This window comes from Equus przewalskii, unplaced genomic scaffold, assembly GCF_037783145.1.
Source record: "Equus przewalskii isolate Varuska unplaced genomic scaffold, EquPr2 ChrUn-13, whole genome shotgun sequence".
Classification (NCBI taxonomy): domain Eukaryota; kingdom Metazoa; phylum Chordata; class Mammalia; order Perissodactyla; family Equidae; genus Equus; species Equus przewalskii.
Window position 1 is genome coordinate 15,383,540 of NW_027228750.1, and position 14,526 is coordinate 15,398,065.

The 14,526-nt window shown below is 37.3% G+C and overlaps 1 protein-coding gene across 4 annotated transcripts in view; it reads left to right on the plus strand.

Moving 5' to 3' along the window:
- Positions 1-14,526, plus strand: part of OLFM3 (olfactomedin 3) — a 184,083-nt gene that overhangs the window by 138,014 nt on the left and 31,543 nt on the right. Inside the window, exons 1-2 of one of the 4 annotated variants that reach the window (XM_008526461.2) lie at positions 2,849-3,101; positions 12,451-12,597. In XM_008526461.2, coding sequence (XP_008524683.1) covers positions 2,973-3,101; positions 12,451-12,597 — 276 coding nt within the window. In that variant the 5' untranslated portion in view covers positions 2,849-2,972. Of the gene's footprint in view, positions 1-2,848; positions 3,137-5,215; positions 5,358-12,450; positions 12,598-14,526 lie in introns of those variants that run through there. The other 3 variants (XM_070608160.1, XM_070608161.1, XM_070608159.1) reach the window with 3 other exon arrangements.

Genomic DNA, 14,526 nt, shown 5'->3' on the forward strand with positions numbered 1-14,526 from the left:
GATCTAGTGAAAGGAACTCTTTTCTAAACACCATATGTGGGCACGTTACCACCCAGGACTCTCTCTACCACAGGCAACTCACATCCAGCATGGGACAATGAACTCTCGGTTATCCCTAAAGCCATACTTCTGCTTGTACTTCTTACCCTGATGAACAACATTCACCATCCAAACCCCAAACCTGGAAATTCCCCCAGGTAACTTCCTCTCCCTCACTTCTAACACCTATTCAGTCACTAAATGCTGTTAATTCTACCACAGATCTTTATGGAATCCACCCTTTTGAACTCCATTGACAGTTTCTTATTTCAGGACCTCATCATCTCTCGCCTAAACTATAAGTATATGCTCCTAAGTGACCTTCCTGTTTCTGATATGCTTTACTGTTCCTGTAACCCCTACCTGTCTATCCTACATCATAAAATGCCAAGTAATAATTTGAGACATAAAATTAATGACTTCACAGCTTTGCTTAAAATTCTTGAATTACATAGAAGATAATGTTCAAACAACTTTGGGTGACCCTGAAGCCCTGGGAGCTGGTTACTGCTAGTATTTCCAGCCTCATCACTTGCTGCTTACTTCATCACTGCTTATACTATCCTTGTGGAGCTTCTGCAAGTAACCACTGGGTTTCTTGCCCTGAACACAGGTTGCTACTGTTACACAGAATAATCACCTCCCCCATCTGCAAACTAGAACTCAACTTGTAAAATAGAAATTATAATGATAATCACTTCACTAGATTATGAGAGCACTGTAAACTATTTAGCTCGTCACAAATCATAGTTATTTTTATTTCCCACAACTAATAATCATTATAATTTGAGCCGTTCTATTTCAATGTGTGCCATTTAAATCTGTTATATTGTTCATAAACTTTCACTATTGTTCCCCCTGTTTTTTAGTGTAATTATTTGCATCTCTGGGAAATTGTAAGAAGCACTCCATTTGTGTTGTATTTTTCTTTATTTCTTCTTTCCTTTTTAATTTGCAGATAAGAGCACTGGTTTCCCCTGACATTCAATCCTATATTCTTCTAAAGATGCTATTATTTTGTTGACTGGTAGTTCATCAATAAGTGTAATTACCATCTGCCATGTTGCATCTTAAATTATTCAATAATTGCATGCATATTAGTTTTCAGTTTTGGAAATTAAGCTCTTGAAAAGACACTCCCTTCCTTTGTTAAAGTCAGGTAGCATTCCAGGTATGTTTTTCAAATAAACAGATTTGTAAATTCACTTTGCTTTTTGTTATTGCCACATAGAAATACTATGTAAAATTTCACAATCCTTTCTTTGAATACTCTGTTATCTAATGCTAAGTGTAATATATAAACTACTGTGCTTACATCCTTATTGGTTTATCATATGATCTTTGAAAGACAAAAATAAATGATATTTAGTTTTCTGGGCACTGTGAATAAAAAATAAGAGTTGATTGAAATCATTTGGATGTATTTTGAAGGAAAAAAATCTAAAGCCTGGTAATAGACGCAAAAAAGACATGAGGAATCTCTCAGTATGCACCCCAGTTTAAAGCTGTTTTTGAGAATAAAGGGCACACAGGTCTCTATAAATATGTATCTCTTTCAATGGTATTAAAGACATTTTCTTTTTTTCTCCTGCCAAAATTGCTTAAGAAAAATATATGTCTTTGGCTGAAAATTCAAGATACAAACTATTGTAGAATTCTCCTAAGGAATTAAAGCAATATTTTTCCTTTTTACACCAGATTCCGTTTCATTTAATTTTTATTCAGCCATTTTTCTTCATGTCTTCTCTCTATACTTTTATTTTAAACCACATACATTGTACAAGACAATGGCCTCTGATTTATTCCATTTGGGACCTGAGATATGGATGTGGGCAGTTTGCAGTATTTATAAAAGAATATAATAAAATTACCCATAAGCCCCAAATTCAATATACACATTTGCCAACAGATCTCCAATAAACAGAACATTGAACTTTAAAACCGGAAGGCGCCTTGGAGACAAGGAGTTCAACCCCCATATATTGTAGGAAAAAAAACCGAGGCCAAGGAATCGTCACTAGCCAGTCAAGCAACTAGAAGAGAATAAGAACTAAACCCTCAGACGCCCTGAATCCGAGTTCTGTGCTCTTTTTTAATAAGCCACATGTTCTCTCATGACACCCACTTCCGGTATCAGTCCGTCATTCCTCACAAGGTAAAAGAGAGGTAACTGAGTTTGCCACGTTCCTGAGCAACTACAAATACTCGTTCATAAAAGCAAAACTGGAAACATGAAATTTCTACAACAGAAGCTTTTCCTCAAGGCTACCTTTTCTGTTTGTTCGCATGTAAGGTGGCTAGTTCTCCACAGGAAGTAGCTATTAATCTTTGACTATTTTTTTTACAAGCAACAGTGCTAATTTTAAGTTACTGTTTAAAAAAATAATCTCTTACTCTCATTATGTAAACATCTTGGAAATTCTTTGCAGACTTTATTTTCATGCTCTGTCTAAAAGCACTCTGTCCATGCCCAGAGAAATCTGTAGATATTAAGTTCGGTGTGTGAAATGTTCCCTTTGGCAGACCTCCATTTAAAGGTGTATTTTTTATGAAAGATAAAGAGCAGCTGATAATACTCACAGGAACCCCAGAGGAAATAGACTCTGTTGATGGTAAATGACTATAGTGGAACAGGAAAAGCTCAAGTTTCTCCCTCCCTCCAACCTTTGCTCTGATAATTACCAAACAAACCCTATCAAGAATGTTTTCTTTGATGATCCAGAAAGTGTCCAGTAAGGGAAGAAAAGGAAGGGCAGGGCATTTTCCATGAGGGTGGGGGAAAGAGGTTCAGTTAGCTTTCCTGTGTGATTAGAGCTGGGAAAGTTGATCTCTTTTCATGCTGTAAATGTGGCGTGCTGCAGTCACGCCTCCCGCTGCCAGCCCAGCACCGGGATCTTAATCATTCACTATGAAAACTCATTAGCTCCACAGCAATGAGTCCTCCACTGCTGAAGCTTGGCGCTGTGCTTAGTACCATGGCAATGATCTCAAACTGGATGTCCCAAATTCTCCCATCCTTGGTAGGACTGAACACCACAAGGCTGTCGACGCCAGATACTTCAGTAAGTCACTCCCGGGGGTTTGGCCATCTTGGCAAGTAAGTGCATTAAACCAGTGAGCTTGATTCTGTAAATTGCAAAGGCTGAGATTTTGCGTCTCTATTTACAATTCTGCTGCATTGGTACAATATTTATGTGGTAACTTTAGTCATGGATATTTCTTTATAAACACTTTAAAGTTACACCAAAAAATAAATGGACTGCCTCAGAAACTAGCTGTGAAAGGAAATACTAGACTCATTAAATTCTTAAGAATGAAAAGCTTTAACTTAACCATTTTAATCTGAGATTTGGAGGGATTGTTATATGAAATATGTTCTATTTCTCATTATTTTACTTCTTTTAATGTCTGTAAAATCTACAGAATTTTTCCTACAGAATATGCTAGAGTATATTCCATCTATCTAGTTTTACTATAGAAGATTCTTCCTTTAAATTCAGTTCCTGTGACTGTTTGCAAAGCATTCTGTCAGAGAAACCAGTCTCTTGCAAACATAAATGAATTAAAAACTTCAGCAATTTAAAACCTGCCAAAAAGACCTTTAAGAGAGCTAAGAAACATGAACGATAGAAAACTTACTTGATAAAATCATTTCCCTGTATTGTTTCATTTTTTATAAAGACTTTTCCTACCACAAGTCTGACTCCTGTAGTCTTAATTCTCCAAAAATTAATGGTTTTTTAACCCTTCCCACATTATAACAAGGTCTGATAGTTTGAAGCATAGTTTAGTTGGTAATACTCTAATACCTTTCAAATAAAAATGAAAACTATTGTTTTCTTAAATAGAAGTTTACAAATTTAAATAGAAAGAATATCCTGGAAAAATAATTTCCCCACTATCAAATCAAAGGTACAGAAACAATTAGTATTTAGAGCTCTTTTATTTATCTTTATCTGTTTTTACCATTGGATTACTACAGTGGATCAGAAAAAGTCAGATACTAGGAGAAAAGTAACCTTCCATTTTCAAGACTTGCTTGCAATTACTAATAATCATCATCAATCAATATGTAATTAACTGAATAGAGTCAGATCAAATTAATTACATAATTTGCCAGATTCCTCCAGTGCTTAGGGCACAAGCACGGCACATATGTGGTACACTCTGGCCTTTTTTTACATTTTCACCTCCCTTGAGTCACTTTTGGTACCCTCGCTGCCTCCGTTATTGAGATCCCCCTCCTTACCTGCATTATGTGTGTGTCAGGGGAGATGTAAAATAAATTTGTAGTTATAAAGAAAGCATAATATGTCAGCAATAAATAATTACAAAACAAAGAAATTTACATTATTTAATATTTACTGAGCCAAATTTTCCCAATATTCAAGTACCTGATGATTTTTAACAACTTGGTTGTTGAATTAACAACTCTTTCAGAGGGTGAGTTTAAACTAAGAAAGTCATGAATGCACTATATTTCAAACGTGGTACGGTGGTTCTGAGATGTATATTTTTGGTGTGTAGACTTTGCTTTGGTTGTTTCCTATTGTTGATGATTATGCACGATGCTTTTAGGACTTCTAGTTATCTTTTAAGTTTAAAGTAAATTTATTTTCTTTACTGTCTGATTGGTAATCTGTTGGTTGAAAAATATAAAGCATTGCTATGGTCTACGAATCTTCTGACACAACCAAATCTTCCTTTGAATGGCAAAAAAAAGTATAGGAACGTTTACCCTGTGGTATTCACTGGAATGAATAAACCAGGTTGCAAAAGCCTTTTTTGTTGTTATTTTTGCATGTTTTACAGAAGTGGCCCACTTTATAGGAGAACAACGTCTACAACATTTCCCTACCTTAATTATTCAAGATAATTGCTTATACCTTAGGATTGCCATGGTGAAAAATGAATGAATCTGTATTTCCTGGATTAAGATAATAAAATGTTAACGCTGGAAAGAAACCATCTTAGAAACCATGCAGGCCAGTTATTTTCACACTACTCTTGGCAGCAATGCCTTCTTTTTTTTTTTTTTTTTTCAAATTAAATCTTATGTAATATATGTTGAATAAATATTTGTTAAATGAAGCTTGCAGTGGAAATCCAATATGTAAAATAGGTCATGGGTCAAAGAACAAACGAGGGGGGAGTATTTACTGGGCCACCACCATTTGCTACCTCCCCTCACAATCAACCCCTTGCCCTATTCAAGATACCTCCACAGGAACCTCAGAGCTCTCAAGAGCTTAGCTGGAAATATGACTGATCTAATCCAACCTCCTCATTCTGCAAGTGGGAGGACGGACCCCAAACGTGTAAGTGACTAAGCAGATTTCCTCAACTGGTTAACAGCAGAGCCAAGGGTCAAAGCGAGTCACCAGACAGCAGTCCTGACCAGGGAAGTCATGTCACCCACCTTTGCTAGTCCTTGCCCCTCCTGGCCCCTGGTGTCACCCTTGGTTCTCTCTGCCCTGCTCATGTGGTTTCCTATGACCCTGGACTCCACTCCCTTGGATGAAAGGGTTGACAGTTTCCTTCCCAGGAGGTACAGTCACGATGTCCAGCCCTTCTCAGTTTTCTCCCTCTACATTCTCGCTGTAGATAGCATGAGTGGGATGAGCCTGCACTTGTGTAGATACCACACACACCACAAAATTAGCTCTGAAAATTTGTTTTATAACTGATTGCAGGATATGCAAAAGACCCAAAGTGCAGATTTACACAAATATGAATACAGTCTCTCTTTAGAAGGGTAGTTTCAAATGACCTAAAAACACAAAACTAAAATAAGAAAGATAAGGTTTTGGTCATTAAATGGTAATTAAATCTATTTATGGCAGGGGTCTCTGAAATAGGCAGTGCGCATTTGATTATCTCAAAAGCTCCAAGTGGTTTTTAAATTTCCAGGATATTTTTGTTAGTCAGTAGTTAAATACATCTCCTTATGGGAGGAATGATCTCTCTCTTCTTTTTCTTAGAATCTTGAAACATTGCTTTATCCTCCTCTCTGGCCCCTGTTTTCTGTCTTTTTTTCCATTTTTTTTCCTTCTAATCCATCACTGGGCCCATAAGCCTCTGAGGAGCTGGCGTCAGCAGAGGGATGCCTCAGCTCCGAAAAAGCTCAGGCTGCCTCTGGCACTTCTCTCCGATACAGAGTAGCTTCCCCTTGAGGCTGAGCTTCTGAGAAATCCCCCATGCTGTGAACTCTACACTAGGAAAAACCTGGAAAAGAGTCATTAAACGAGCAGAGGACATTCCGGAGACACCAGCTGTTCTCAGTCAGCCCAACAGCTGCCGCAATGGTGGGAAGAAGCCTTGAAGGGACCTGTGGGCATAAGTGATTTGTTTTGCTACATTTTCAAACATCTCACTGGCTTCTCCGCATAACTACTTCAGTGAGTTAGTCAGTTTTAAGCTCTGTAAAATGAGAATACCCTGATACAAACTCTCAATACTCTCTAAGTTTCTTATCCTCAACTCACCAATTTTTTTAGTCCTGGATGAAGATATCTGACTTCACTGTTCTGTATGACACTTTTTCTTCCAAAAGTCCTTAGACAATGTCCATTTTATAGAATAGCAACTAAACAAATTAAGGAGTGGGAGATGGATGAGAGAATAGAATGGCATATCTGGAGAGGCACAGAGAATGTGGTAATTGGCTTTTTAAAGTAGAATTGTGACATGAATAAGAGAGGAGATTTAAAGCAGAAGTAGGACCAAAGAGGGAAGAGTACAAAGAGAGAAGTTCAGATCCAGCCCCTCAGCTTTCCACCAATGGAAGGGGCAGCGTATGAAGCAATTCCCATCATGCACAGTTCAAGTGGAAAGACAAGGAGAACATATAGGACAAGTGTCATTGAACGGAAGACATAGGACCCATATGACTTCGAAGTCCTTGCCAACTCTAAGTCATTGTGATTTCCAGAATATGAGCAGAGGTGACCAATCAACCTAAATTTGATGATGTCTTTGTTTTCTTGTTTTTAGAGTTGTTTTTTTTAGAGCACTGAGGTTTTCTTGAGTGAAGAATATGCATTTCTTATTTCAGTTCCAACTAGTCTCATAAGAAACAGAAAGAAATCTGCTAGGCAGTGACATCTTTATTAATACATCTCCTGAACACAGCTTCTTTTAGCTGGTCTGTCAACATCTCTCTAATTCTTGTCCTCACATTTCTCCTCTCTTCACAACTGAAGCCATTAGCATGCTCAACCACATTTCACTCTCTGAGACAAAAACCTATCCTCAGAAAATTTATAAGGGGTTTTCATCACTTAGGGATCTCAAATCTAAATCCAATAGGTTTTAATAAATGGGTTTTTCCTGCTTTATTTTCTTACCTTGTATACCACTTTCAGTAGCTAGATCCTTTATTCCTTTTTGCCTCAGTCTGCACTTTTTCGAAATGCCCAGAAACTCAACATAAAACATAAGACATGACAATGTTCAGCCAGCTGATTTTATTCTCTTCTAAGGAGTGGAAATTTGTCCCCTTGCCTGCCCTTTCACCTGGGCCCTGATAAATGATTGGAGGACCTTCCTCAGAAATACGCAGTTGTATCTTGCTAAACTTTTACTGCTAACCACCCCTCTGGGGTGCCAATTGCTACTTATTTCCATACTGTTTGGATAATGCCTTCCACCTGCCTGGGTGCATCTCCTCTGAAGCACAATTTTTGGCTATTGGTGAATGGACATAGACCATTGGCATTTATTTGCAGAGGATGATGGTAAAGAGCTCTGTACTGAAAGTTGGAGAAAATTGGTCTAAGTCTAATGTATAACATTTACTGCATGGGTGACTTAGAAAAAATTGCTTAAGTTCTTTGAGTTTCAGCTTTCTCATAAATAAAACAAGGTAATATCTATTTCTAATGGTAGTTGGTTCAAAAGAAGTGAGACTAATACAGAAAAGGGATTTTATAAACAGAAAACATAATGAAATGCAAGATATTTTTATTTACTTTTACTTTTACCTCAGTCCTCAGGATCTTTCTCTTCTGGTACCTAGCCTCTGCAGCGCTGGGAGAATTCTCACACAGTAGCTTTATATTTATAAAACATAGCTTTGTAATTAAATTATAAGCAAAGAATCCAGACTTGAAATCCAATTGTTAAAATTATCATTTTAATTTTTCTATTTAGAGCATTCTTAAATATTTCATAAGTTTTGTAATATTAAAAGCTGCTAAATAGTTCATTTAGCTCTAATTAACTCAAAAGGTTCGAGAAGTGCATCCGTAACTCCTGTATTTAACAATGCTTCGGATAGTAATAAACCATGTGCACCCTCCAGGTCCAGCTATTGGGCTTCAAAGTAGTTCAGAAAATGCTATCAGGGTTATTTTCATCATACATAAAAGGGAATTTCAGACAACTGATGGTACAGTGTGGTGGTTAAACTCTCAGGCTCTGAAATCAGACTGTGCAAGTACAAATCCCAGCTCTCATTACCCCCTGCCTGACTTTGAGCAAGTTCCTTACTGTCTCTTAGTTTCCTCACCTATAAAATGGGCAGAATAACATCCCCTACTCTATAGGGTTACTGTGATATTCAAAGGCAATAACACATGTGAACTGCCAAGTAATGGCTAGAGCTCCATAAGTGTTTCCTATTACTAATACATGAGGTTTATTGACACCTGAATAATTGCTCTTATAGGTTAAGGTAGGAGCAAGCCTTTTTTCATTGGTATCCAAAAACCATCTAAATATTTCCTTCTATTTGAGATCTTGGTTGGTTTTATTTTGATCCTCTTTTCAATGCCAGTATGGGTGCCCTAAAAGAGAACACGAGAGACACTCATAAAGCTTCCTCTATTTATCACTGACCCTGACACAGAGGTCTCTATCAAAACCCTCTGGACTGTCAGGCTCTCTTCTTTTATATTGGCTTTTTTCCCATTCAAGTTATGTTTTTCTTGCCAAAGAGGTAACTTGTTATAGTTGAGATCATTCAAAGTAACTCTGTGGTAGATAAGGTCATGGCTCTTTTCAGTGATTCTTCCAAGAAGACAATTGGAAGTACAAACAAGGCTGGAGTCTAGTTTTATTAAGCTGACACTTCAGGGAGAATGCTAAATGAACAGCAAACCTTATTCACTTTTCCCACTTCCCTCATTCCAGAGAGCAACCGACACCTTGCCCTGTCATGATAAGCTCCTCGCTAGATAGCCAAACACTCGACAAGTGAACATCAATATTAATGCTGCCAGATTTAATAATCAGCGTTTGCACTGCTGTTAAAGATATTTTCATATTATAATTGGGTGGCCCCTACTCCTTTATCCAAAAGCTAAATTTGTTCTAGTGACAAGCCTTAATTTTCTGACAGATCTGAGATTTGTGTCCAAGGTGAGGAGAAGCCTAGCTGAAACTTCAGAACCTCTGTCTAGCAACATTCATCCCATACTGTTACTCAGCTTAAACTTTTAATTATAGCATTGAAACTACTGTGCTAAACTGTTCCTATCTCCATTCTGTAGATAATCTCTGCATTTTTCTTCTTTAATACAAAAAAGATAACACAATAATCTTTAAGAGCCTATCTGATTCTAATAATACATAATTCTAAGTACATCTTTCTATCCTAACTAAGTGTTGAGGCATAAATGCTAGAAAGAAGGGGTGAGGGGAATGAAACCAAAAGGAATGATAAAGAATCCAATGCCCCAGAAATAAAAGCAGCCTGGGACACTTCCATGAACTATCTGAAAAAGGAGACTAGAAAGATAGGTTTGGCACCATTCACCTTTCATTATAGATCAAGGATAAGGACTATGATTTCTTTATGAGTTTCTTGAGTTTATAATTTATAGCTTCCCCAATATTGGTTCTTGATTGTTGGAATGCCTATCAGCACTCTGTATAATTATTGCTAAAGCCCTAAAAGAAAAAGAACTGTGTTGGTTCATGGTATGAGGAGCCTGGGACAGAATAAGGAGGAGATTACCTCTGTTCTGTTGTGAATTCCAGAGACAGAAGATCCTCCAGAATATGGCAGACACGTGGAAAGAGAAGTCAGGCTGGTTTAGTCCTTTTAATAATTTGCTTCCAGCCTGGCAAAGCACCCCAGTCCACAGGCAAACAGACCAGCCCAGTAACCTAGGCATTTTGCAAGATCGTTCTCTGCTGGCCTCCAGTCACCTCCTTGTTCCTAACCCCATCTCAACCTCTGACCCTCAGCCCTTCTCTTATTTACTTCCTTGGCCTAGCCCCTCCAGCCTGATTCAATAAATACCTTCTTTTCTAGGCTAAATTCATCTCTCTCTTCTGATCATACAAGAAATACCTCCTCCTCTGCTGAATCCCTGGAAACCATAGAAGGCAAGATAGAGGAAGGCCGAAGTATTTCAGATTTCAGTTGTAGAAGTAAGCCACAGCTTAGCTAGAAGGAAGCCCATCGATTTATGTGATATTTCCACAGGAAAAACAAATTCAGATGCAAATTGTAGGTGTGTCTATGTAAATCTGTTAGGTAGTTTTTTCAATATTTATATGATTGAGCTTTACAAAGAATTATCTAGATATTCAGTATCATATTGATATAGCTATAGAATTGGAATTAAAAGTAGGACTCTGGAGCTGTACTGTCCAACAAGGAGGCCACGTGAGGCCATTGAGCCCTTGAGATAGGGCTAGCCCAAGTTGATGTGTGCCATAAGTGTAAAATGCACTCAATTTCAAAGACAGTACCAAAAAAAGGAGAAAAAAAACAGAATGTAAAGTATCTCACGAATAATTTCTATAGTGATTACATGTTGAAATGATAATATTTTGGACATCTTGAATGAAATAAAATATATTTTATAATAAATATATAATATGTAATCAAATGTATTATTAAAATTAGTTTCACTTGTTTCTTTTTACTTTTTTAAACTTAGCTTCTAGAAAATTTAAAGTTACACGAGAGGCTTGCATTATATTTCTTCTGGGCAGTTCTGCTCTGGAGCATACTGTCTGGCCTCATACATAGCTCTACTACATACAAGCTGTGCGTTCTCAGTCAAGTTAACTAATTTTCTCCTCTGTAAAATGAGAATAATACTAATTCCTGCTTCTTCAGAGTGCTTCTTTCTACTCTTGCATCAGCAACTCAATGGATGTGAGCTGTCCCTTGGAAAAGAGCCAGACTTCGAGCAGGCAGTGTTCTTGCCTAGGCAATCCCCAAAGAGAAACTCAACTGGGAGTCAAGCTACTGACACTCCCAGCAGCTGGAGAAATGAATGAATGCCTCTATGGGCAGCGCACCATGGCATCCACAACAGCTTCTGTTTGTACAATGGAGAGTGCATGTTCAAAGTACAGTTCTTCCTGAAAAATAAGTAGACAGAAAAATGGGGATACTTATCTTTGTACCTGATAGAATGTACTCAATATGGCAGATAGGAAAGACCCAATATATCTAGTAGCTGCGTATAAACTAAGTGTTGAAATAAGACATATGAAAGACAACAATACTAGAGAATATACATTAAATGACTAATGAATAGTACAGACAGTCCTCAAGAACAGGTAGAAACCATGAGGGCTGAATGAATGGAAGGTTTATAAAGGAGGTATTCCAAGCAGGAGAAGAAAAATGAGTAACATACGAAGATATGAATCAAGGCAGCATGCTTTCAGGATACACATAGACCAATTTGGTTGGAGAGAAGTTTCCTGTAGGAAGACACAGGAGGTAAAATTAGACACACAAATAGGAGGCAGACGGCAGTGGAACCAGAATGCCCCTTTAAGCTAGGGTTCTAGGGAGGTAGGGTGACAAGTGCAAAAAAGTAATTTGGGAAGATCAATTTGGCAGACTATGCCAAAATGCTTTCTTTAACTCCTCTGGGACTCTGCATCCTTTGCAGAACAATCTGATCTAATTATTATTACCCTATATTCTCACATGATACCTTTCCGGCTTTATTAATAATTAGCCCTTCAGTACATGGGAAGTTTCTTGAGATCGGGCTCTGCTTCCAAATATCACACATGAATAATAATCAGAAAAAATATACTACTAATTACTATTTACTGTTGAGAAAGATAATCTAACAGATCTTATGTAGAAAGAGTGGTGATATGTGACTAAATGGTTATCAGATGCTTCTAAAGTTGCATTAAAATGTCCGAATATGACAAAAGGCATTAGAAAATGCTGTAAGATCAATACATTGTTAATAATATGGAACCTAAAGAAAGAGAAAGATTCTCCTTCTGGGCATTGATAAGGAACGCATAACAATGAAACTGTGCTGCCGATGTAAATTGTTTAATCTCTTTCTCTTTGACTTTAAAGAATAAAAACACAAACTTTATCAAAAAAGATGTTTTGCTTAAAATACTACAAACCCAAATTCTCTTTATCCTATAATGGGGGTCTGTGTTTTGTGTGTTTGCCGTTGGCTTCCTCAGACTCAGATTAGTCCCAAAGAAGGGTGGCAAGTGTACAGCTCAGCTCAGGATCCTGATGGACGATGCATCTGCACAGTGGTTGCTCCAGAACAAAACCTGTGTTCCCGGGATGCCAAAAGCAGGCAGCTTCGCCAACTTCTCGAGAAGGTAGGTATCCTGTGTCCCCTGTCCATAGTTTTGTTGAAAACTACATTTGAATAAAAGATATGGGAAAGCACGTAGGTAACGGTGAGGAGGGGCCTTCCAATTTTTGTTCCCCTTCTCAAATAAATTTTTTCCCCTTCCTTGAAAGGAAAACTCCAATCTTCCTACTCTATTGTTCTATTTATATGACTTTTTACTTTTCCAACCTTGCCTTCTTAAGACTGGCTCCCTACTATATATTATATCGTAAAATCTAGTTGGTCTCTCCTTAAGAAAAAAAAAAAAAAGCAAGACGTCTTATTCCGATGCCAGAAATTTAGCCTCAACTCTCAGATTCACACTAGGCTCTTTGAGCTCATGGTTTTGGATCCCATTAACAACCTTGCAAGGAAATTAAAATAATGGCATGCAATATGCAAGCTATCTGAACAGATAATGAATAATTCCATGTATATATCATCATTCTCTAAGTCATTCCTTTGAACATTAAGCTCTTCAATTTCATTCAATAGCATTCTCTCCATATAATTTACTTAAGCCGGATCTATAACAATCAAATGCAGAATGTTCTTGATTTATTCTCTTTTACAGATAAAAGTCAGCTCATGAAAGGTTATTTATGTTTAGTTTGGGGAGGAAAAAAAACCAATGAATGGTTCTTTCAATTATTCTCATTCAGACTTTCACTGTGTTGAGCTCTGAATATAGTAGGACAGCTGGGGTGGCCAGACTGATGGAAGGATGACAACATGTTTGAATTTTAAGTACCTTCAGGGATAATAAGATAAATTAGGTAGTATGTGCTTTGAGATGATATCAGCCTCAACAATTCACTCTGTGCAATATCATTTCCATGATCATCCACACAGTTATGGCATTGAATAGGAACTTTTACACAAAATTAAGAGAAACCAGAAAAATGAAAGCATCAGACTTGTTAAAACAGGCATTCATAGTTTATGCAATTTCAAGCCTAACCACAATAACTTTCTTCCACTGCCATATAATAAAAATAAAGTTCTTCTGTGAACATTATTTGGAAGTCTATTGATGTTCTAAGATTTTAGGAAGATATTTTCATGTTTTTATACAAAGATGAATCTGTTTCGCCTCTTCCTCTCGGTGGAGCTGCCATCATCTATTGGCTCTCTCTTCGTAAGTTTTTTTCTTTTAAAGATCCCATCTTCCCCACTCCTTCAATACCTGTTCCCCAGACAAGAGCAAATGTGATTTTCAATCAAGTTAATGACTCTAGCTAGTGTGCCCCTCAACTGTTAGAAATCAGGCATATGAACGCTAATTAGTCTTAGGTATTGTTTTCCAATCTTGATTGTCTTTATTTTTATTAAAAAATCATATATATAGTTTAATATTGTTTGGTTACTAGGGAAATTAATTATATTGGCAAAAAGACAATCTTTTAAATCCAAGTTTGCTTTTCTAATGAATTGTATTTCCCCTCAGATTACTGACTTTCTGCTCCAATCTTCTTTTCTATGTAAAGCTATCTTTTTTTCTACATCAACTATGATGAAAAACGGTTTCCTAGACATCATAACCTTATTTGTGTTACTATTTTTCAGTATAGCATTGCATACATGAACCCAGACATAGACTCAGACATTTCTTCAAAAGCCAGTTGAAAAAATTCAAAGGGGGCCAGCCCAGTGGTACAGTAGTTAAGTTTGCACGTTTGGCTTTGGTGGCCCAGGGTTCGCCTGTTCGGATCCCGGTGAGAACCTACACACTGCTTGTCAAGCCATGCTGTGGCAGGTGTCCCATGTATAAAGTAGAAGAGGATGGGGCAGATGTTTGCTCAGGGCTGGTCTTCCTCCAAGAAATAAAAATTCAAAAAAGAAAAAAATTAAAACAAACTATGAATACCAGGAAGTGGAGAATGTGCTCCACAGGTCCAAAGCAAAACGTATTCCA